We start from the raw sequence: 21,862 nt of genomic DNA, 5'->3' as shown, positions 1-21,862 counted from the left end.
AATTAATCAACTATTTTGATAATCATTGAATCGTTTTGAGTCATTTTTTAATTTCCTAATTCTCTGATTCCAGCTTGTTAAAATGTGAATATTTTCTGTTTTCCCGTGTGACAGTAAACAATGTCTTTGGGTTGTGGACAAAACAAAACGTTTGAGGACGTCGCGATCAAATTTTTTCTTCGCATTTTCTGGACAAAACAACGAATCGATTAAATCGGGAAAATAATCGGCAGGTTAATCGATAATGAAAGCTGGTTGTTAGTTGCAGATGGCGCTTTGTATTGACCATTAAATACATTATAAAGGAGCAAAGAAGAATAAAAACATAGAAAGCAAGAAAAAAAAGATAAGGCACACAGATATATACACAGTATATATTTATGCAGAATATGCTGGTATTTGTCTGATATTTGTTTAAAATCCCGTTTCACTGGTTTAACTCAAACCGGAGTGGACGAGTGACACAGGACTCGTGAACGACTGGTTCGTGGGGAACAGATCTCTGAAACGACTCGGTTGTTTGGAGTCATTCGTTCATTCATTTCGTTCGGTTCACGACGCGGAAGCCGCAGCCACTGGGTCCGAATCGGAACGAACGGAAAGAGCCGCGAACCGTTCGTATTGATCCATCATTGATTCGTTCACCCCCCCACCGAATGTGACCGATTGACTGCCTGCGCGTCACCAAAATGAATCATTTTGACGGAATGAAACGGTCTGTGTGAGGGATCCCTGCCCCAGCTGCTCGTTCAGGAACACCGGCTCACCGAACCGAACGAAGCAAGCGGCGGAACGTGGAACGAATCGTTTTGTGTGTTTTTGGGGTCTGAGTGAACCGTGAAGAACCGAATCCCGAAAAAAGAGTCGAGCCGCTCGGCGCCGAGACCCGCCAAACCGGTTCCGCTTCCGGTTCCGGTTGGCGGTGGCCGACGGCCCACGCCTCTGACGTCACAGTGACGTAGTGACGGCGCCTCGACGCCAGCCCCATCGCGCCGTGTTGACACCGCGTCGCTCCACAAGGGAAACCAGCATCGATGCGTCGGTGCCGAGCGAGCCGACCGTGAGCATGACCGCCCCGAACCCCTGCTCCCCCGCCGCGGAGCCCCCCGGCCTGGACACCCAGCGGAGGGAACTGGAATCCGCGCTGCAGGAGACCGAACTCCGCGCCGGCGACAGCTGGTGAGTGCCGCCGCAGCCCCCGACGCCCGCAGACCCGGCCACGGTCTCCCCGAGAGACCGCGGTAGCTGTTAGCATCGGGGTTAGCATGAGGGTTAGCACCGGGGGTAAGGTTGACGAAGAACGGCGTGAAGCCGCTGTTCGGCTGCTCGGAGCCTTTCATCGCCCGGTGGTGGTTAGTTTAACCCGCCTCCGCTGCCAGCTCGTCCCGCTGCTGATGCTACATCCACCTGCAGCGGAGAGGCTAGATGCTAAGCTAACGCTGTGCTAATGTTCCTGCTTCCTCGGCTGTTTACATCTCTGTCAGAATGGATTTCAGGTGGATTAGAAGATTAAAACGACCTAGTAAAGCTAAATACAACGACTGCCTTACTGCTTACCATTATAATTGTTATTGTTATTGTTATTATTATTATTAATAATAATACTACGACTAATGATAATAATGATAATATGAACGAGCAGGTTTAGTGATAGGTGTGAGAAGGCTCTGTTGTCACTGGAGCTTGTGTTGTTTGATGATAACAATAATAATAATAAATTCTTTATTGCAGCTTAAAGTGATTCACATGGAAACTAGAGAAAAGTAAAACAAAACACACGGTATTTTTTTTCCAGGTGGGTAAAATGTTTAAGAGCGTAGAAAAACAAATTCCACAGATGCACAGAACTGGAAACAGGGAAAAGGCGACTGAACTAAAGATGAATATCAGCTCAATATCTCTACATCACATCGCTGGTGTGTTGAGTTTAAATTTGTTTTCTGTTCCTCTGTTATTTAACGTCTCCTTCGCCACTTTTTTTGAAACACTGTTCTTCATCATGGTTTTCACTACGAACAGCCCCAACTGTTGTCAGATATTCTACCTTTATTTTCCTCTGTGCTTCCAAAACACTCCACCCACACACCGAACCCTGGATTTCAATGCAACCAGAGTTTTTTTGGAAACAGGATTTGGTGGAGCTCCGGTTTCACTTTCACTTCGGGGGAAGGGCGACGGTTTCCACCTCATGCAGAACTGACACTTTTAACCCCATGAACCTTCCAAGCCGATGCTACAGTGAATTTATATTGAGTTTAGAAGATTAGTCAAGCATGTCAGGTCGAACGCCACAAAATCAGATATGCTGACAGCAAATTCCAGAATGCACTTCTGTGACTAAAATGGGTTTAAAAGCGTTTCTTTGGACGGCATCGCTGGAGACGCTGCAGACTTGATGATTTTCAGATGTAATTAATTTTGTTGTATGCAGACAAATATACATTTATTTAAACCATAATATCTTCTTTATGCAACAATTTTCAAAATTCAACCCAGACGGCCATAAGAAGTCACTGAGATGCTGAAACCATAAGGTCTTGTGGAAATTATCAACTCTATATTTATTATGAGAAGTTTCTACTTTTTCCATTCACTTCCATTCAGTCTGAGGCTTTCTGGACCAGCATCTAGTGGCCGTTAGCTGAACTGTAGTTTATTTGTGTCATTGTGCACCTGCTCCGTCAGGTACCTGGTGGAGCGCCGCTGGTTCCAGGAGTGGAAGGAGTTTGTCGAGAGCGGAGACCAGAACTCGACCTCGTTTCCCGGACAGATCGACAACACAGAGCTGTTTGAGGGTTTGTCCACAAGTCCAGACAAGTTTAATACAAAGATGTAGTATCAGTGATGTAGTAGTAGTGGTGTGGTGTCAGTGATGTAGTGTCAGTGATCCAGTGATGTAGTATCGGGGATATGGTAGTAGTAGTAGTGGTGTAGTATCAATGATGTAGTGATGTGGTGTCAAGTGATGTAGTGATGTAGTATCAGTGATTCATTGATGTAGTGTCAGTGATGTAGTGGTGTGGTGCCAGTGATGTTGTGTAAGTGATGTAATATCAGTGTTGTGCTGTCAGTGATGTAGTTTCAGTGATGTAGTATCAGTGCTGTAGTAGTACAGGTGTGGTGTCAGTGATGTAGTATCACTGATCTCGTGATGAAGGGTCAGTGGTGTAGTATCAGTGATGTAGTGGTGTGTCAGTGATGTAGTAGTACAGGTGTGGTGTCAGTGATGTAGGATCACTGATCTCGTGATGAAGGGTCAGTGGTGTAGTATCAGTGATGTAGTGGTGTGTCAGTGATGTAGTATCAGTGATTCTGGGATGTAGTATCAGTGATGTAGTGATATAGTTTCAGTGATGTGGTGTCAGTGATGTAGTATCAGTGATGTGGTGTCAGTGATTCAGTGATGTCGTGTCAGTGATGTAGTATCAGTGATGTAGTGTCAGTGATGTAGTGATGTTGTATCAGTCATGTAGTGTCAGTAATTTAGTGATGTAGGGTCAGTGATGTAGTATCAGTGATGTAGTACTAGTGATGTAGTGATGTAGTATCAATGATATATTGTCAGTGATGTAGTATCAGTCATGTCGTTTCAGTAGTGTCAGTGATGCAGTGTCCGTGATGTAGGGATGTAGGCTCAGTGATGTAGGGTCAGTGATGTAGTGTCAGTGATTCAGTGATGTCGTGTCAGTGATGTAGTATCAGTGATGTAGTGTCAGTGATGAAGTGATGTTGTATCAGTCATGTAGTGTCAGTAATTTAGTGATGTAGGGTCAGTGATGTAGTATCAGTGATGTAGTACTAGTGATGTAGTGATGTAGTATCAATGATATATTGTCAGTGATGTAGTATCAGTCATGTCGTTTCAGTAGTGTCAGTGATGCAGTGTCCGTGATGTAGGGATGTAGGCTCAGTGATGTAGGGTCAGTGATGTAGTGTCAGTGATTCAGTGATGTCGTGTCAGTGATGTAGTATCAGTGATGTAGTGTCAGTGATGTAGTGATGTTGTATCAGTCATGTAGTGTCAGTAATTTAGTGATGTAGGGTCAGTGATGTAGTATCAGTGATGTAGTACTAGTGATGTAGTGATGTAGTATCAATGATATATTGTCAGTGATGTAGTATCAGTCATGTCGTTTCAGTAGTGTCAGTGATGCAGTGTCCGTGATGTAGGGATGTAGGCTCAGTGATGTAGGGTCAGTGATGTAGTGTCAGTGATTCAGTGATGTCGTGTCAGTGATGTAGTATCAGTGATGTAGTGTCAGTGATGTAGTGATGTTGTATCAGTCATGTAGTGTCAGTAATTTAGTGATGTAGGGTCAGTGATGTAGTATCAGTGATGTAGTACTAGTGATGTAGTGATGTAGTATCAATGATATATTGTCAGTGATGTAGTATCAGTCATGTCGTTTCAGTAGTGTCAGTGATGCAGTGTCCGTGATGTAGGGATGTAGGCTCAGTGATGTAGGGTCAGTGATGTAGTGATGTTGTATCAGTCATGTAGTCTCAGTGATGTACTATCAGTCATGTAGTAGCAGTCATGTAGTATCAGTAATGTAGTGATGTAGGGTCAGTGATGTAGTACCAGTGATGTATACCAGTGATGTAGTGACGTCGTATCAGTGATGTAGTGTCAGTGATGTAGTGATGTAGTGTCAATGATGTAGTGTCAGTGATGTAGTGTCAGTGATGTAGTTCAGACTCTTCATCACATCCACGTTACTAATGATCATTTCTCATGTTTCTTACATTATTTGTTTCTTATATGGATCCACATTAGCTGTTGCCTTGACGATCAGCTTGTCTTCCTGTTTTTTTTGCTGCCGATCGATTTTCACCCAATAGTCAAATCGATCTGCATTATCGTCAGGGGGGGTGATGATGATGAGATATTTAGGGATATTGGGTGGCTATTTGTTTCCCAATGTGGCCGAGACTTCATTTTAATCATAGATCATATCAAGTGATGTTGGACTCTCCTCCATGATGCACCTCCTGGTAACATGGCCGCCGCTCCTCCTTGTCCTCAGATCTGGACTCGTTCCGTCTGAAGGAGCGTCTGGTGGAGAACGAGGACTTTGTGCTGGTTCCGACCGAGGCCTGGCACAAGCTGCTGGCCTGGTACGGCCTGGTGGACCACCAGCCGGCGCTGGAACGCAAGGTAGGACCTGCATGGACCAGGGCGTGGAGAGACCTCTGACCTTTGACCTCGTTCCTGTTTCCCTCTGGTCTGATGTTAAAATTGACCGACGCTGTAGGGGCTAGGAGACATACTGGGGGCTAGGAGTCAATGTACGGCAGGAGTGGACAAAGTTTTTGGTTCAAGGGCCGGACAGAGTTTCGAAGACCGTGTTTGGGGCCGCATTTCAAGTTTACAGTTTATTATGTTCCTCCATGCTCAATAAACAAGGCTGTCTAAGAGCTAGGAAACAGTCTAGGAGCTAGGAGGCGGTCTTGGAGGCATTCTAGGAGCTAGGAGACATGCTGAGAGCAAGGAGGCTGTCTGTCTGGGAGCGAGGAGGCTGTCTGGGAGCTAGGAGCTAGGAGGCTGTCTGGGAGCTAGGAGCTAGGAGGCTGTCTGGGAGCTAGGAGGCTGTCTGGGAGCTAGGGGCTAGGAGGCTGTCTGGGAGCTAGGAGGCTGTCTGGGAGCGAGGAGCTAGGGGACTGTCTCGGAGCTAGGAGGCTGTCTGGGAGCGAGGAGCTAGGGGACTGTCTCGGAGCTAGGAGGCTGTCTCGGAGCTAGGAGGCTGTCTGGGAGTGAGGAGCTAGGAGGCTGTCTGGGAGCGAGGAGCTAGGGGGCTGTCTGGGAGTGAGGAGGCTGTCTGGGAGCTAGGAGCAAGGAGGCTGTCTGGGAGCTAGGAGCTAGGAGGCTGTCTGGGACCTAGGAGGCTGTCTGGGAGCTAGGAGCTAGGAGGCTGTCTGGGAGCTAGGAGGCTGTCTGGGAGCTAGGAGCTAGGGGGCCGTCTCGGAGCTAGGAGGCTGTCTGGGAGCGAGGAGGCTGTCTGGGAGCTAGGAGCAAGGAGGCTGTCTGGGAGCTAGGAGCTAGGAGGCTGTCTGGGAGCTAGGAGCTAGGAGGCTGTCTGGGAGCAAGGAGGCTGTCTGGGAGCTAGGAGCTAGGAGGCTGTCTGGGAGGAGGTGGTCTAGTAGACAGTCTAGGAGCTGGGTGATGTACTGGGAGCCATAGATTCCACCTAGCTCCGAGGCCGTTAAGCGCATTTCTTTCGGCCCAAGCGAGCCGTGCCGCTCATGGCGCCTGCTCTACCAGAGAGCATTGCTGTGTAGATGCTGTGGATGATATTCTACTGAAAGACAGGGGGCGCTGTGCACAAACCACCAGGGAAACGAGGAACTGCTGTAAACATTACAAAAAGTCCTGAGGGAAGGATCTGAACAACTAGAAAAGAGCAGTAAAATTGAAATACAAAGAGTTAAATGTATGTATATTTATTGTATCTGTGTGTGTGTGTGTGTGTGTGTGTGTGTGTGTGTGTGTGTGTGTATATATATGTGTATATATATATATATATATATATATATATATATATATATATATATATATATATATATATATGTATGTATGTGTGTGTGTGTGTGTGTGTGTGTGTATTAATATATATGTATATTATATGTGTGTGTGTATGTATGTGTATATATATGTATATGTGTGTGTTTATACAGTGGGGCAAAAAAGTATTTAGTCAGCCACCAATTGTGCAAGTTCTCCTGCTTAAAAAGATGAGAGAGGCCTGTTATGTTCATCATAGGTTCACTTCGACTATGAGAGACAAAATGAGAAAAAAAAAAGCCAGAAAATCACATTGTCTGATTTTTAAAGAATTTATTTGCAAATTATGGTGGAAAATAAGTACTTGGTCAATAACAAAAGTTCATCTCAATACTTTTTTATTTACCCTTTGTTTGCAAATGCAGAGGTCAAACGTTTTCTGTAAGTCTTCACAAGGTTTTCACACGCTGTTGCTGGTATTTTGGCCCGTTCCTCCATGCAGATCTCCTCTAGAGCAGTGATGTTTTGGGGCTGTCGCTGGGCAACACAGACTTTCAACTCCCTCCAAAGATTTTCTATGGGGTTGAGATCTGGAGACTGGCTAGGCCACTCCAGGACCTTGAAATGCTTCTTACGAAGCCACTCCTTCGTTGCCCGCGCAATGTGTTTCATCTTCAATGCCCTTGCTGATGGAAGGAGGTTTTCACTCAAAATCTCACGATACATGGCCCCATTCATTCTTTCCTTTACACGGATCAGTCGTCCTGGTCCCTTTGCAGAAAAACAGCCCCAAAGCGTGATGTTTCCACCCCCATGCTTCACAGTAGGTTTGGTGTTCTTTGGATGCAACTCAGCTTTCTTTCTCCTCCAAACACGACAAGTTGAGTTTTTACCAAAAAGTTCTATTTTGGTTTCATCTGACCATAGGACATTCTCCCAATCCTCTTCTGGATCATCCAAATGCTCTCTAGCAAACTTCAGACGGGCCTGGACATGTAGTGGCTTAAGCAGGGGGACACGTCTGGCACTGCAGCATTTGAGTCCCTGGCGGCGTAGTGTGTTACTGATGGTAGCCTTTGTTACTTTGGTCCCAGCTCTCTGCAGGTCATTCACTAGGTCCCCCCGTGTGGTTCTGGGATGTTTGCTCACCGTTCTTGTGATCATTTTGACCCCACGGGGTGAGATCTTGCGTGGAGCCCCAGATGGAGGGAGATTATCAGTGGTCTTGTATGTCTTCCATTTTCTAATGATTGCTCCCACAGTTGATTTCTTCACAACAAGCTGCTTACCTATTGCAGATTCAGTCTTCCCAGCCTGGTGCAGGTCTACAATTTTGTTTCTGGTGTCCTTTGACAGCTCTTTGGTCTTGGCCATAGTGGGGATGGTAGCTCAGGCGGTAGAGCTGGTGGTCTAGTGATCTAAAGGTTGCTGGTTGGATCCCAGGCTCCTCCTGCTAGCATGCTGTAGTGTCCTTGAGCAAGACACTTAACCCCTAATTGCTCCTGATGGCTGCGTCCGTCTGTGATTGAACAATTGTAAGTCGCTTTGGATAAAAGCGTCTGCTCAATGTAATGTAATGTTTGGAGTGTGACTGTTTGAGGTTGTGGACAGGTGTCTTTTATACTGATAAGGAGTTCAAACAGGTGCCATTAATACAGGTAATGAGTGGAGGACAGAGGAGCCTCTTAAAGAGAAAGTTACAGGTCTGTGAAAGCCAGAAATCTTGCCTCTTTGTAGGTGACCAAATACTTATTTTACCGAGGAATTTACCAATTCATTCATTAAAAATCCTACAATGTGATTTCCTGGGTTCCCCCCCCCCCCATTCTGTCTCTCATAGTCGAAGTGAACCTATGATGAAAATTACAGGCCTCTCTCATCTTTTTAAGTGGGAGAACTTGCATAATTGGTGGCTGACTAAATACTTTTTTGCCCCACTGTATATGTGTGTGGGTTAAACAACACCATCTGGTCAGGCATGGATGCATTGTTCAGATGCCTGTATCTGCTGACGTCCTTGCACAACTTTCCTTACGCATCCATCTTGAATTACCTGAACGCATGTCTCCAAGCTCCAGAAATTGGGAGCGGTGCGACCTCGCGCCAAATGGCCGTGGGCACCGTTGCAACACATCCATGTCATTTTTGCAGCTAAGACAGATGTTGCTTCTCAGTGGAAAATCCCCTGAATGCTGTGTGTGTGTGTGTGTGTGTGTGTGTGTGTGTGTGTGTGTGTGTGTGTGTGTGTGTGTGTGTGTGTGTGTGTGTGTGTGTGTGTGTGTGTGTGTGTGTGTGTGTGTGTGTGTGTGTGTGTGTGTGTGTGTGGTGTGGGTGTGTGTGCGCGCGTACGCTAGGTGGTGGACCTTCCCAGCACCCTGAAGGTGGAGGTCTACCCCGTGGAGATCCTCCTGTGTCTCCACAGCAGCATGGACAACGTCATCACAGCGAGCTTCAGCCGCACAGACCACATACGTGAGTGTGTGTGTGGGTGTTTCCGTGCACGCACACATACAGACCACATACGTGTGTGTGCGTGCGTGTGTGTTGGGTTGATTTGAAGAACATCACGTTTCAAACAATGATTGAAAACATCAGGAGCTTAATGTTTGTTGCTCCGCCCCCAGACTCAGTGCAGAAGGTGATGTGCCGGCACTTCTCCGTCCAGCAGGGGGCGGAGTGCCGCTTGTGGATGAAGAGCTCGGACACGAGCTGCGAGCGGCTGAGGAACGTGCACATGAGCGTGTTGGACGCCTGCCTCAGCTCGGGGATGGTAGAGACTGCACTGCATTGTGTCGCAAACAATCACCTTATGTTTCTATGGTTCAGGGCGGGGCTACTGTGATGCTGGGATCTGATTGGCCGTACGTGACTTGAGTTCATCTGATGAAATGATGATGGAAGATGAACGAGGGGGAGCTCTTTGATACGAAACAAGATGCATGATGGGAAAAGTTCAAAGTGATGTTTGGAAGTGTATGTTAAGTGTGTGTGTGTGTGTGTGTGTGTGTGTGTGTGTGTGTGTGTGTGTGTGTGTGTGTGTGTGTGTGTGTGTGTGTGTGTGTGTGTGTGTGTGTGTGTGTGTGTGTCAGATGGTCATCATGGAGATGAGGAACACTGATGGAACTTGGCCCAGCTCTAAACCACAGATCATGTAAGGACCCCTTTCTTTCTGTCCCTCCCTCCCTCACATGAGCAGAATGAGGCTGAACAGCAGAACCAGGAAGTAAAATGTTTCCAGTCAGAAAAACAAAGCGCCGAGTATACATAATGAACAAAGGAAGTAGCTCTCTGATTGGCCGGCAGCTCTTGCTCCCTTGTTGGCCGGTTGGTCCTGCTCTCTGATTGGCTGTTCCCTGTGCAGGAGGTCCTCGGGGGAGGAGCAGGACTCGTACCGGGGGCAGCCTGGAGTCTGCGGCCTGACCAACCTGGGAAACACCTGCTTCATGAACTCTGCCTTGCAGGTACACACACACACACTCACACACACTCACTCACTCACACACTCTCACACACACACTCACTCACTCACTCACTCACTCACTCACTCACTCACTCACTCACTCACTCACTCACACACTCACACACTCACACTCACTCCGGGCAACCAGATTTGCGCCCATTGTCAACTTTGTTGTGTGGTCTAGTTGCCATGTTGTCAAGCCCTTTTCATATGTTAGAAACAATAATATTAAAAAATCTAGCTGCAGGCAGCAATGCATGGGGTCCAGGTTAGTTGCATGAGTCATGAATTACCGTTTTCTGAGTTCCCATGAAACGCAGCATTAGTTCAGACATATTGTCAGAGTTCCCTTGGAACGCAGCGTGGGCCTCGTCTCGTCTGGAGCCAGGGCAGATGCTGCACTGAAGCAACCAGTACAGTCTAGACGGCAGCGCCCCGTGCCAAAGACCCCCAGAGCCACAAGCTGCACATACTGTAATAGACTGGATGATGATGTCACAAAGAGCCCCACTCCACCACCTCAACGACTCCACCACTGCAGCCTGTCCAGCTCCGCCAACGTTCGCCTACTTCCGGTAGATTGGCAACGGGTCTTCACTAATTCCTTCTCCAAATATTGATTGATGTGGATCAAACTTGGACCACAAAATGTCTGGCCTGCCCCTAATCCTATTACATTTCATGTCTGTGGGCCAGATACTTTCTGCAAGAAAAATGACAAGGAGAAAAATAATAATCCAGAACAAAAAGGATAGGGTTATAGGACCCCTGATCACTGTGGTCAGGGTCCATCTGTTTAGAAACTTTCACGAGCACTCAATCATAAAATGATTCAAATTGGAAACCCAAGAGCTGATACAGGGTTGGCATCTCCTCTTTCTTCTTCTCTCATTCATCCTGTCTTCCTCTGGTGGTTTCTTCTTCGGGGGTGTTGCATGGAGCAGTGTCTGAGCAACGTGCCCCCGCTGACAGAGTATTTCCTGCGGAGCGGCTACCTGGAGGAGCTCAACTTCTCCAACCCCCTGGGCATGAGGGGGGAGATCGCCGAGGCCTACGCTGATGTGGTGAAGCAGATGTGGTCGGGGAGACACCACTCAGTGGTGCCCCGCCTCTTCAAGGTGTGTGGGTCTCTTATATTTGTGTTTTCTGTGTGTGTGTGTGTGTGTGTGTGTGTGTGTGTGTGTGTGTGTGTGTGTGTGTGTGTGTGTGTGTGTGTGTGTGTGTGTGTGTGTGTGTGTGTGTGTGTGTGTGTGTGTGTGTGCAAGTAAAACGTTGATTAAAATAACGTACATCTAGTACAGATCTATAAAGAGAAGTTAACAGGGAGTAGCGCTGTGCTACCCAGTTTGCCCAATAAGGACAGGTGCTGCTACTTTAGATTAAAGTACTAAGACTATATAGCAGCAGGGGCAGAGTGTAGCAATTATATGATTGGTAGTACTGGCAAATATGCTTGTGTAATAAATATGTATATATTGAATTATAATATAGTGATTAGATAGACAATAATAGTAAGAAAGGCATTAAAATAATATCAACTGATATACTAATACTATTAATACTACTAATATATCCTAATAATATACTAACAACAATAATCAATAATATCCAAAAGAAAAGGTGTTTTATGCCTTTTTCAAACAACTTGGAATTCATCTGTATTAAAATAATTTCCTCTACTTACTGAAAGTGAGCGGATGAACCCTCTGTGCCCCCAGACCAAGGTAGGCCACTTTGCATCCCAATTCCTGGGCTACCAGCAGCACGACAGCCAGGAGCTGCTCTCCTTCCTGCTGGACGGGCTGCACGAGGACCTGAACCGGGTCAAGAACAAGGAATACATCGAGCTGCGGGACGCCGACGGGAGACCGGACCAGGTGAGGAGAGAGACCCCTCGAGGAGAGACCCCCCTCGAGTAGAGACCCCCCTCGAGTAGAGACCCCCCTCGAGTAGAGACCCCCTTCGGGTAGAGACCCCTTCAGGTAGAGACCCCTTCGGGTAGAGACCCCTGGACTGGTAGAGGAATTAGGGTTCAGTCTGTTTGGAAAATGCTGTTTTAATCAGTAAAGAGTGTTATGTAAGAGAGGACGTGCGTCCAGAGGCTGGTGATGTGTAAATAACCCCCAGGCACCAGGTCCGTCTCTCTGAAGGAGGTTATTTAGAGGTAACCACCGTCTGGCTGCACATGACCCTGCTTATTACACACTACTAACTGAATACAACTTATTACTTCATAACTAGTATGACAAGTTTATAACTAGTATGACAAGTTTATAACTAGTATGACTAGTTTAATAACTATTATGTCTAGTTTATAACTAGTACGTCTAGTTTAATAACTAGTGCGTCTAGTTTAATAACTAGTGCGTCTAGTTTAATAACTAGTGCGTCTAGTTTAATAACTAGTGCGTCTAGTTTAATAACTAGTGCGTCTAGTTTAATAACTAGTGCGTCTAGTTTAATAACTAGTACGACTAGTTTAATAACTAGTATGACTAGTTTATAACTAGTACGTCTAGTTTAATAACTGGATGCAGCGTCACCAGATGCCAGTGTTAGCATTAGCATGTAGGCAAAACCAGGAATGGTCGCCCGTGGCAACGGTCATATTAACAGATCAGCAGTCGTTGTTCTGAAATAATTTAGCGCAGATTGTTGCTGTCGACCAATCAGAATCCAGTATTCCACAGAGTTATGAATATGTACATTATATATATTATTGAGTATCTTTCAGCAGGATTGTATCATAATATATGTGGGATCTTCTAAATGAAGGTGAACATGTATGTGACAAATAATCACTTGAACTTGAACTACAACTGAAGACTTGTAGTTGGATGGGATTGAACATTCTCAGCCCTTCAGTAATAAGTAGAAGGATTCAAATAAAAACTTTAAAAAGTAATTTTACTCGGTTGGGAGCAGCAAAGGAGTGAAAAGCTCGGAACGCTGCACTTTATGTCGTCCTCGATCCAGCTGAACTCACTTCCTGTCCCCGCAGGAAGTGGCTGACGAGGCATGGCGGAACCACCGTCGCCGCAACGACTCTGTGATTGTGGACACGTTCCACGGTTTGTTCAAGTCCACGCTGGTCTGCCCCGAGTGCCACAAGGTGTCGGTGACCTTTGACCCCTTCTGCTACCTCAGCATCCCACTTCCTGTCAGCAAGGAGCGCGTCATGGAGGTGTTCTTCGTCTCCCTGGACCCCAGCGCCAAGCCAGTGCAGGTAACCATGGCGACAGTGACCAACAGAGGACGATGACACAACACGGTGCTGCTTCTTTTTGGAATAACTGTGTGTGTGTGTGTGTGTGTGTGTGTGTGTGTGTGTGTGTGTGTGTGTGTGTGTGTGTGTGTGTGTGTGTGTGTGTGTGTGTGTGTGTGTGTGTGTGTGTGTGTGTGTGTGTGTGTGTGTGTGTGTGTGCAGCACCGCCTGGTGGTTCCTAAAGCAGGGAAAGTGTCTGATCTGTGTTCTGCTCTGTCGGAGATGACCAGCGTGTCGGCCAACCAGGTACTACTACAGTACTACTAGTACACTACTACTACTACTACTACAGTACTACTAGTACACTACTTCTGCTACTACAGTACTACTACACTATAACTACTACACAATACTACTTTGTAATGTAGATGTGTATCATTTCTCCTCCAGATGGTGGTGGCTGATGTGTTCAACCATCGCTTCTATAAAGTTTATCAGGCAGACGAGTCTCTGAGCTGCATCCTGGACCGAGACGACATCTTTGTGTACGTACTTCCTGTTTCCTCTACTTCCTACTTCCTGTTTCCTCCTCTTCTTGCTTCCTGTCTCCTCTACGCTCTACCTACTGTCTGCTTTACTTCCTCCTTTAAATACCATGTATCACTTTCAGCTACGACCTGGGTCCGGGCCGGGTGGAGCCCCCTGGTGGTGCAGATTGGGTGGTGCTGGCTCTGTACCTGAGGGAGCGCTGCGTCTCCTACGGGGCATCACTGTTTGGACACCCGCTGCTGCTCGCCGTGCTGCGCACGCAATGCGACAGGAAGTCGTTGTATGGGCTCTTCCTGCAGCGCCTTGGGTGTGTACACACACACACACACACACACACACACACACACACACACCTGGGTACACTCTTAAAACTGACTTGTAATGTTCCTTTTCAACAATGCCACTGATATGTTTTCCAAGTTTTTTGCTGAAAATACCCCTCAGGTGACGCGTTCTAGCCATTGTAACATGCCTCTAAACCTTCCTGTTCCTGACTGTTTAAGTGGGCGGAGCCTCCCCCCGAGGCCCCCAGTTCTGTCAGCCAATAGGGTTTGCGCTTTACTCCGGGTCGCGTTGTATTTACTCCGTAACTGTCACTGGATCAATCCAGTTTCTGAATCTTCATCATATTACATCTGCAGCCTCCTTTAAAAGTTTGTTCCCACTTTCGCCGCGGTGTACGAAGCAGGGTGGGACTTGGAGCAGCGTGGGACGGGGCGTGGCAATTACAGAAACATCGGAAAATAAAATAGAATAAAATAATAAATAAAATAAATACATCTAAGCTTTTGATTGGTGAAACATGGAGTGGATCGCATGCCACAGCCTCAAGTACAGTCAACCTACAGTGGACACACACACACAGACAGACAGAAAGACAGACACACACAGAAATTTGAATATACTTCCATTTCCCTGGTCTGCGGTTTCTTTTCGGACAGTTGGTTTTAATTCCTCTCTCAAAAGATTTGTGCTGGTCTCTGCGACCCACAGAGCACTTCCCCTGCTGAGCTCTCAGCTCTGATGTCAGCGCGTCCCAGTCGCGCTCCAGGTGTGGGTGGAGCTACTGGCATGTGGGTGGTTCTAGTTGTGCTGAAGTGATGTACATGACTGCGATGACATCATTGAGGGCACTGAAAAGTGACTTTTTTTTAAAGCATACTTGAATAAAATACTGTGTCCAGACGCTACGTCCGGACCCCCGACCCTGAGGAGGTGGAGGAAGAAGAGGAGGAAGAGGATGATGACTACGACGATGACGAAGATGAAGATCTGTACAAGTCCCAGACCAACGGCGTCAGTGGAAGTAAGCGGCTCCACCCATTGCTCCGCCCGTCGCTTCCCAGGGATCAGTGTCTGCACAGTCGTCTGATCACTGTGCCGTCTTTTCCTAAAACCGTTCGAAGCAGAATTTCAAACCCAAGTTGCAAACAGGAAGTTGTATTTGTTTCCATCAACTGGCTTTTGGAAAATCCAAATTCTTATTATATAATGTTGAATATTTAAAGAAAGTTCATCTGCAGCGGCATCGGTGTTATTGTGCTGTTATTACAACGCTCTGTTATTATTATTATTATTATTATTATTATTATTACACTGTTACACAGGGGCAGGTAATGGACAGAATTGTCAAGTTATTTTTTGGATGAATGCTGCTTGACAGACCTCATCCCTCCATCCCTTCCTCTTCTCAGGTGAAGAGCAGGAAGACGGAGAGAAGGGCTGCCCCTCCTCCCAGAGAGAGGACGGCGGCCATGACGGTCCCACCGACGGCCAATCAGAGCTCTCCACCGGGCTGCCGCCCCGCCCCGACCACGGGGAGGCGTCGTCAGGGGGCGAGGAGGTGTCCAACCACAGGAGCGAGGCGGACCCTGCCGCCCCCTGCTGCAGCGCCAACGCCAGCGGCGACGCCACCTGCGTCACTAATGCCGGCGATAGCTGCGCTAATGCTAACGCCTCTGGGAATGTGTGTGAGAATTTCAACCGCGAGTGTAGCGCAGCGGCGCTAGACAGCCTCCAGGGGGCCGACGGACCCGGTGAAGCCACAGAGGAAGAGGAGGGGGCGGGGCTTCCTGCGCCGCCGGCCAATCAGTCGCCACCTCGGAGGAAGTTGGGTCGCAGGAGAAGGAAGCCACTGTTCTCCATCCAGGCGGTGAACTCCAATGGAACGACGGAGCGAGGGATGGCGAACGAAGGGCTGAGCTTCTCCCTCAACTGTGAGTGCAAGTACTCTAACAAAACTTTACTGCAGTGCAAATACTTAAATACTTAGTACTAACCCCCCCACCTCCTCCAGCTCAGCCCTACTTGGCCATCGACTGGGACCCCGACATGAAGAAAAGGTTCTACAACGAGAACGAGGCAGAAGTACGTGTGTTCTTACTACTATGGCGTATATTTTAGAAGTACATAAAGCGCTGCAACATGGGTGTAGTTAGTAGTACTGAGTGTATTTTAGAATTACATTAAGAACTGCAGAATGGATGTAGTATAGTCGTACTGAGTGTGTACTGTGTATATCTTAGAAGTACATAAAGCACTGCAGCATGGAGGTAGTGTAGTAGTACTGAGTGTGTACGTTATGTATTTTAGAAGTACATAAAGCACTGCAGCATGGAGGTCCCGGTGCAGCAGACCACGGTGGAGCTGCAGGAGTGCATCCAGCTATTCACCACCATCGAAACCCTGGAGGAGGATAATCCATGGTAGTACACACTGTAGTATGCACTGTAGTACATGGTGTAGTACACAGTGTAGTACGCACTGTAGTACCCAGTGTAGTATGCACTGTGGTACACACTGTAGTACACAGTGTAGTACACAGTGTAGTACACAGTGTAGTACACAGTGTGGTACGCACTGTGGTACGCACTGTAGTACGCACTGTAGTACACAGTGTAGTACAAGCCACAGATAAACATAATTAATGACTAATCGCAGTGAATCAGTATTTCTTTGTCCTCAAATCTGAAGCAACACAAAGATGTTTATTTTAAAGAGTTTTAGCCAAACTATGATTTTCTCAGACAAACGACCCGAATGACATGAAATGAAACAAAACATGAGTTAAAGGAAAACATGGAATAAAACAAAACATGAAATAATACAAAACATGAATAAAACAACACAAATAAGAAAAAACATGGAATAAAATAAACATGAAATAAAATAAAACCTAAAATAAAACATGAAATAAAACAAAACATGAATAAAACAAAACATGAAATAATACAAAACATGATTAAAACGAAACATGAAATAATACAAAACATGAAATAATTCAAAACATGAATAAAACAAAACATGAATAAAACAAAACATGAAATAATACAAAACATGAATAAAACAACACGAATAAAGAAAAAACATGAAATAATACAAAACATGAATAAAACAACACGAATAAAGAAAAAACATGGAATAAAATGAAACATGAAATAAAATAAAACATAAAATAAAACAAAACATGAATAAAACAAAACATGAAATAATACAAAACATGAATAAAACAACACGAATAAAGAAAAAACATGAAATAATACAAAACATGAATAAAACAACACGAATAAAATAAAACATGAAATAAAATAAAACATGGAATAAAACAAAACATGAAATAATACAAATCATGAATAAAACAGGACACGAATAAAGAAAAAACATGGAATAAAATAAAACATCAAATAAAACAAAACATGAATAAAGAAAAAACATGAACTAAAATAAAACATAAAATAAAAAATAAAATGAAACGTGAATAAAAACAAAGCATGAAATAAAACAAAACATGAATAGGGAACCTCTGGACTGTAAAACAGTGTAAAATGAAGCTTTTTGATTCATATTTAAATGTTTGGTAAAAAGTACGTTGTAAAGCAGCACTGCATTCTGGGTGATGGTCCCCCTCTATGGTGTATGTGTATGCGTGCAGGTACTGCCCAGTGTGCCGGCAGCACCAGTTGGCCACTAAGAAGTTGGACCTGTGGACGCTTCCTGAGGTTCTGATCATTCACCTCAAGAGGTTTTCCTACAGCAAGTTCAATCGAGAGAAGCTGGACTCCACGGTGCACTTCCCCCTCAGGTGCACGCACACACACACACACACACACACACACACACACACACACACACACACACACACACACACACACACACACACACACACACACACACACACACACACACACACACACACACACACACACACACACACACACACACAAACAAAACCTTGAACTGAACATTTATTTTGTGAGGTGGAAGCAGAAAACTTATTTTATAATATTTTATTCATAACTTTGCGTCTATATTTAGGAAGTGAATCATGGGAGCAAAGTCTGAAATCCAAGATGGATGAATGTGAAATGTGTTTTCCAGGGACCTGGATTTCTCAGAGTGTCTCCTGAGGAAGGAGCTGACCAATGGGGAGCCTCCGAGCCGCTACGACCTCATCGCTGTGTCCAATCACTATGGAGGACTGAGGGACGGACACTGTGAGACACGCCCCCTTAACCTTTGACCTTTCAGGGTGACCCTACAGACATGCGAGGAGCTAGGGGACAATGAAGGAGCCTAATAATAAATATAAATGAATGGTGTGTGTGTGTGTGTGTGTGCACAGACACCAGCTACGCCAGGAACAAGGACAACGGTCAGTGGTATTACTTTGACGACAACAAAGTGACATACGCACAAGAGGAGCAGATTGTAGTGAGTACACACTAACATTCCCAAAATACACACTAGGGTATGAAATGAGAATCAACATTGTATTGACTACAATCAAGGTCACGGTTCGTGGACACGTTTCGAGATCTGACATAATAGTGATTAAATTAGTCATACTAGTTATAAAAGCAGACATACTGGGTACAAAACTAGATATAGTAGTTATTAAACTAGACATGCTTGTCATACTAGGTATAAAGCTAGACATACTGGTTATTCAACGAGTAGTCGTACTAGTTATTAACTAGACATAGTAGTTATAAAACGAGTTATAATAGTTATTCATTAGACATACTAGTCATACTAGTGATTAAACTAGTCAACCTAGTGATTAGACTAGTCGTACTAGTTATAAAACTAGACATACTAGTTATTGACTACATTTAGAACTAGTATGTTAGTTATTACCTAGACATACTAGTTATAAAACTAAAACTAGTCACACTAGTGATTAAACTAGTCATACAACTAAAAGTATACAACTAAAAGTAGATACTAGTTATAAAACATGTCACACTAGTTATAAAACTAGATATACTGGTTACGAAATTAGACAAGCTAGTTATTAAACTAGACACACTAGTTATGAAACAAGTCATACTAGTTATTAGACTAGTCTTACTAGTTATTAAACTTGTCATACTAGTTATAAAAGTAGTCATACTAGTTACAAAACTAGACATACTGGTTATGAAATACTTACTCGTAATACAACTAGTTATACTTTTTGATAAACTAGACATACTAGTTATGAACTAGACTTACTAGTTATACTGGTTAATAAACTCCAGCCCTGGTCCCTGTGTGTTATTAAATATGCTGATGGTTGTTCCCACAGACCAACGCTGCTTACCTCCTGTTTTATCATCGTCAAGACCAGGTGAGGCAGCCCACGCTACCCGCCCCCCCGCAGCCTAACGACATCATTTCCTGTCCGCACGACGAGGCGGAGCCGGGCGGGGCCGGGCCGGGGCCGGCGGCGGCGGCGGCTTCCTGCGCTACCATGGAAACGGAGTGAACCAAACTGCTGATCATCTCGTTTGTTTTTGTTTTTTTAATCTTACTTCCTGTGGGAGCCACGGCCTCCAGGGGTTTGTTTATACAAAATATATTTTTCTATTTTCACTTTGTTTTTCTTTTGTTTGTTCCAACGTCGGTGAACGTACGAACATAAAAAATATCAGAAAAAGAACGTTTAATTTCTGCAGCGACGTCCAAACACAAAGATTCAGGAAATGTATAAAATGTGGAACGATAAATAAATGTAATGCAGGATTTAAAAACAAGGTTTGGAGGTTTATTTCAGATGCAATGTCGGAAAACGTATTTATTTTCTCTCTGAGCTCGATGTTTTGCTTCATTTCTCTTCTTGGTTTTTATTTTATTGATAAATTTGAAGCGTTTTATGGTTTTAACGCTGCGCTGAACTTCCACACGCTGTAATTTGATGCAGAATAATAGATTTATTTTTTGGGATGTAAAGATTTCGGAAGCTTTGTCAAACTGTCTCCCGGGGTTTTAAATGGCCTGTACAGTATTTTTGTATTGTAATAAATGTGTAATTATTATTATTATTATTATTATTATTATTATTATTATGACTGTGGGTTGGGGGACGCGCAGGGGATTGTAGGAGTGAGATTTCTTTGCTTTTCCTCTTTGTCAAATCACAGATAAATATTTTATTGTACTGGATCTTTTGATATGAATAAATGAAAACGACGACGTCACGCCTGTGAGTCTGTTTGAAGAGAGCCGCGTTCTGATTGGTTCATTGGGGAACGGGGGTGGGGTTGGGGGGGCGGCGTCGCAGGTCAGAGCTCGATTCCTAAAAGCCTTTCGACACGAGGAAGCTCCTGGAGCGAGAAGCTGGATCCGCTCGGTTCCAAGCTCCATCGAGTCTTTCCAAAATGTCCTAATTCATTGTTGCGTGTGACGCACTTCCCGTGGCGACGGGTAAAAAAAATGAGTAGAAAAAACCCAACGGACATAGTCCTTTCCCCTTTAGATTTTCTTTTTTTCGGACAATTTTCACCAATCTTATCAGAATTTCTCTCCTGTTGTGATAAGAGTCTCCAATCTCATCCAAAGTCGCCTCCGCTTTTTGCAGCTTTTATTTGACCAATCACTAAAATGTCGCCTCTGACGGCTTCATATCGAGGCCTTAGAGGTTTTTCTTCTGGGAATTCCTCCCCCATTGTGATAAAAGCTCCAGAAAACTGGAGGGTGAGTTCATAGAAGATTGGACCAAACAGCAACAAGGTACTGCTGTGACCCGTGTCCGTCTCCAAGCCCAGCCCAGGGTTCCAGAACTCCGGGGAGATGAGACTTGGATCCTGAACCAAGATGCGTTCTCCCAGAGCCCCGTGATGCCCGGTCCCAGTCCAGGGTTCTGGAGGACGTGGAGATGAAAGCGCCATCAGGGATCAAGAGTCCACATCTCAATCAGACCAGAACCAGAAAGATGGACCAGAACCAGAGGACCTGCAAGAGCCACCTGGAGGCAGAGCGACCTGATGGGTACTCGTTACAGATGCAGAGGCTTCGCTCTTTGAGCTTCCAACGCTCTGTGGAACCAGTTTGTACCGGATTGAGACTTGATGCTGGAACCTGATTGGACATTCCAGATAGTCAGCGCCACCTGCTGGTGGAGTGAGAAGGAAACAGTGTATGCGAGGTGGAAACAAGGTGTAAACAGTGTATATGAGGTGGAAATATGGTGTAAGCAGTATATATGGTATGTAAATATGGTGTAAACCGTGTATATGAGGTGTAAACATGGTGTGAACGTGTATATAAGGTGTACACATGGTGTAAACAGTGTATATGAGGTGTAAACGAGGTGTAAACAGTGTATATGGGGTGTAAACATTGTTGAACTGTGAACATGTGGTGTAAGCAAGGTGTAAATGGTGTATATGACACGTTAACATGTGGTAAATTTCAGTTTGAACTTGACTGAAATTAAAACTATGGACAAGGAAAATCATGCCATTGAAATGGCATTAATATAAGCAAGTGAACAATAAAGATATCTGTTTTACGTCAGTCAGAAGCCTCTATTTCTTTGGTTGCTTTCAATTTTGGATGCCCAAAAATAGAGAGCTACCTGCCTGGTTAGCCCAGTCGGTAGAGCATGAGACTCTTAATCTCAGGGTCGTGGGTTCGAGCCCCACATTGGGCGTCCATCTCCTTTACCAGCAGGGCCAACTGCCCAGCTACTTGCTGTCACATACTGGGCCCTGCTTAACACAAATCCATGCCTTCCTCTGGAGCTTAAAGCAAGGCTACTATTTCAAACGAGCTGATAATTGAAAGTGATCATAATTGTCTTTAACAATTGCTAAAGCAATTGACCCACATCAACCAGTACTATGTTGTCAGCCGTTCATGTCTTCTCTGATGTTTGGCTGACACA

The 21,862-nt window shown here is 45.1% G+C and overlaps 1 protein-coding gene across 1 annotated transcript; it reads left to right on the top strand.

Moving 5' to 3' along the window:
- Positions 1-996: 996 nt before the first annotated feature.
- Positions 997-20,198, top strand: usp11 (ubiquitin specific peptidase 11). The gene is made up of 21 exons (XM_080015872.1): positions 997-1,179; positions 2,686-2,795; positions 5,028-5,158; positions 8,857-8,974; positions 9,127-9,272; positions 9,592-9,653; positions 9,864-9,963; positions 10,907-11,080; positions 11,681-11,839; positions 12,964-13,188; positions 13,390-13,473; positions 13,618-13,712; positions 13,838-14,023; positions 14,901-15,022; positions 15,411-15,932; positions 16,013-16,083; positions 16,309-16,421; positions 17,648-17,797; positions 18,094-18,209; positions 18,338-18,426; positions 19,283-20,198. Exons 1-21 carry the CDS (start codon positions 1,067-1,069, stop codon positions 19,460-19,462), a joined length of 3,066 nt encoding a protein of 1,021 aa, XP_079871998.1. The 5' UTR covers positions 997-1,066; the 3' UTR covers positions 19,463-20,198.
- Positions 20,199-21,862: the final 1,664 nt, after the last annotated feature.

This window comes from Zeus faber (assembly GCF_960531495.2).
Source record: "Zeus faber genome assembly, chromosome: 15".
NCBI classification, from domain to species: domain Eukaryota; kingdom Metazoa; phylum Chordata; class Actinopteri; order Zeiformes; family Zeidae; genus Zeus; species Zeus faber.
Note: the sequence above shows the minus strand (reverse complement) of the source record. Positions and strands in the feature narration are given on the sequence as shown.

Excerpts from the sequence above, each read along its gene's own strand:
- usp11 (XM_080015872.1), top strand. The coding sequence starts at position 1,067 with ATGACCGCCCCGAACCCCTGCTCCCCCGCCGCGGAGCCCCCCGGCCTG. Across the intron at positions 9,273-9,591 it reads CCTGCCTCAGCTCGGGGATG|ATGGTCATCATGGAGATGAG; the intron begins GTAGAGACTGCA and ends TGTGTGTGTCAG. Across the intron at positions 18,427-19,282 it reads CACAAGAGGAGCAGATTGTA|ACCAACGCTGCTTACCTCCT; the intron begins GTGAGTACACAC and ends TTGTTCCCACAG.